The sequence below is a fragment of the Tupaia chinensis genome, unplaced genomic scaffold, assembly GCF_000334495.1.
Source record: "Tupaia chinensis unplaced genomic scaffold, TupChi_1.0 Scaffold139785_1, whole genome shotgun sequence".
NCBI lineage: Eukaryota > Metazoa > Chordata > Mammalia > Scandentia > Tupaiidae > Tupaia > Tupaia belangeri.
Window position 1 is genome coordinate 881429 of NW_006199665.1, and position 1738 is coordinate 883166.

Genomic DNA, 1738 nt, shown 5'->3' on the forward strand with positions numbered 1-1738 from the left:
GGCTTCATCTTGCCCTTCCACAGGGTGACGCCCTCGCCGGGCGGAGGCTTCTCACTGGTGCCACCGCCCTTGAGCATCTCCACGCGGAAGCGCCAGGGCTGGATGTAGGCGGCGCGGCAGAGGTGGCGCGCCACGTGCGGATCCCGCACGCTGTCCTTGGGTTGCCACATGGTCACCGCCTCCTGCCCGCAGCGGTCGGTGAGATGGTGCGCCTTCCGCGTCAAGGCTTTGGCCGCGTCCCGCCAGGCGGGGGCGCCAACGCGCGTGTCCTTGCTGCGCTCAGCGGGGGGTGCCAGCACCGGCATGGCCCCGGCTTGGTGTCCCGGCCTGGCCGGGACCTCCGCACGCGAAAGAGTGGAGACTCTCCCACCGATACACACGGCTGTCTTTTCCTGGCGTTTAGAGTTGGGGAACTGAGAGCGTCCATCACCATGGAGACGGGGGGTGGGGCTAAAACGCAGATGGAGTTCCAGAGATGCGGGAGGGGAAAGGTTGGGGGGAGGGCTAGGACGGTGGCCTTGCTTTGGAAGCCAGTGGTAGTGCGGAATTCTTTTTTTTTTTTAAAGAGGTTTTTTGCTCTAGGGCACCTGCGCTCACCAAAGAGAGACAGAGAGACAGAAAGTGAGAAATCACCCCCCAGGGAGGATGGCCACACCGCAATCCCTTCTCCTCTATTCTCCTCTCGGGATCTTGGGCACGCACACGGCGTGAGTTGTAAGCCACCGGGTCTGAGACTCGAACCGAAGTCGACTACATGGGAGTCCAACGAAGTAGCCATTATGCCAACTGCTGGTTCAGAAAGTGCGGGATTCCGACTCCTTAAGAACCGACCTCAGTCAAGCACCCCTCTGTTACTTTTTTCTTTCTTTCCTTTTCTTTTTGGTTTGCCATAGGGCATGCGTGTTGGCCAGAGAGAGGGAAGTGAGAAAGCACCTTTGTCCCCTCTAGGGGGATGGCCACACTGCATTCCTCCCCCTCATTCTCCTGGGATTTTGGGCACGCAGGTTCTGGTGCTCCTTGTGAGTTTCAAGCCACTAGGTCTGCAACTCCAGCCATGGTCAGCCGTGGGAATAGAGAGGCTTAACCTCTGTACCACTTGTTGACTCATGTTGCTTCTTTTTTTTCTGGAGAGGTTTTTGCTATAGAGCACATGCACTCGCCAGACAGAGAGAGACAGAGAGACAGAAAGCGAGAAATCACCCCCCAGAGGGGATGGCCACGCTGCAATCCCTTCTCCTCCATTCTCCTCTCGGGATTTTGGGCATGCATGCACACGCACCTGGCGTGAGTTTTAGGTCGCTGGGTTCGGGACTCGAACCGTATGTGGGAGTCCATTACACCATCTACTGGTTCCTCTTTCTTCTCTTCTCTTTTCTTTTCTTTTCTTTTCTTTTCTTTTCTTTTCTTTTCTTTTCTTTTCTTTTCTTTTCTTTTCTTTTCTTTTCTTTTCTTTTCTTTTCTTTTCTTTTCTTTTCTTTTCTTTTCTTTTCTTTTCTTTTCTTTTCTTTTCTTTTCTTTTCTTTTCTTTTCTTTTCTTTTCTTTTCTTTTCTTTTCTTTTCTTTTCTTTTCTTTTCTTTTCTTTTCTTTTCTTTTCTTTTCTTTTCTTTTCTTTTCTTTTCTTTTCTTTTCTTTTCTTTTCTTTTCTTTTCTTTTCTTTTCTTTTCTTTTCTTTTCTTTTCTTTTCTTTTCTTTTCTTTTCTTTTCTTTTCTTTTCTTTTCTTTTCTTTTCTTTTCTTT

General features: G+C 49.8%; 1 protein-coding gene across 1 annotated transcript in view; it reads right to left on the reverse strand.

The window, feature by feature from the left end:
• The window catches only part of TEKTL1 (tektin like 1), a 7535-nt gene extending 7121 nt beyond the window's left edge, over window positions 1-414 (reverse strand). Inside the window, 1 exon segment of the mRNA XM_006172311.2 lies at window positions 2-414. Within this exon segment, the coding sequence (XP_006172373.2) occupies window positions 2-305 (304 nt within the window). The 5' untranslated portion in view covers window positions 306-414.
• Window positions 415-1738: the final 1324 nt, after the last annotated feature.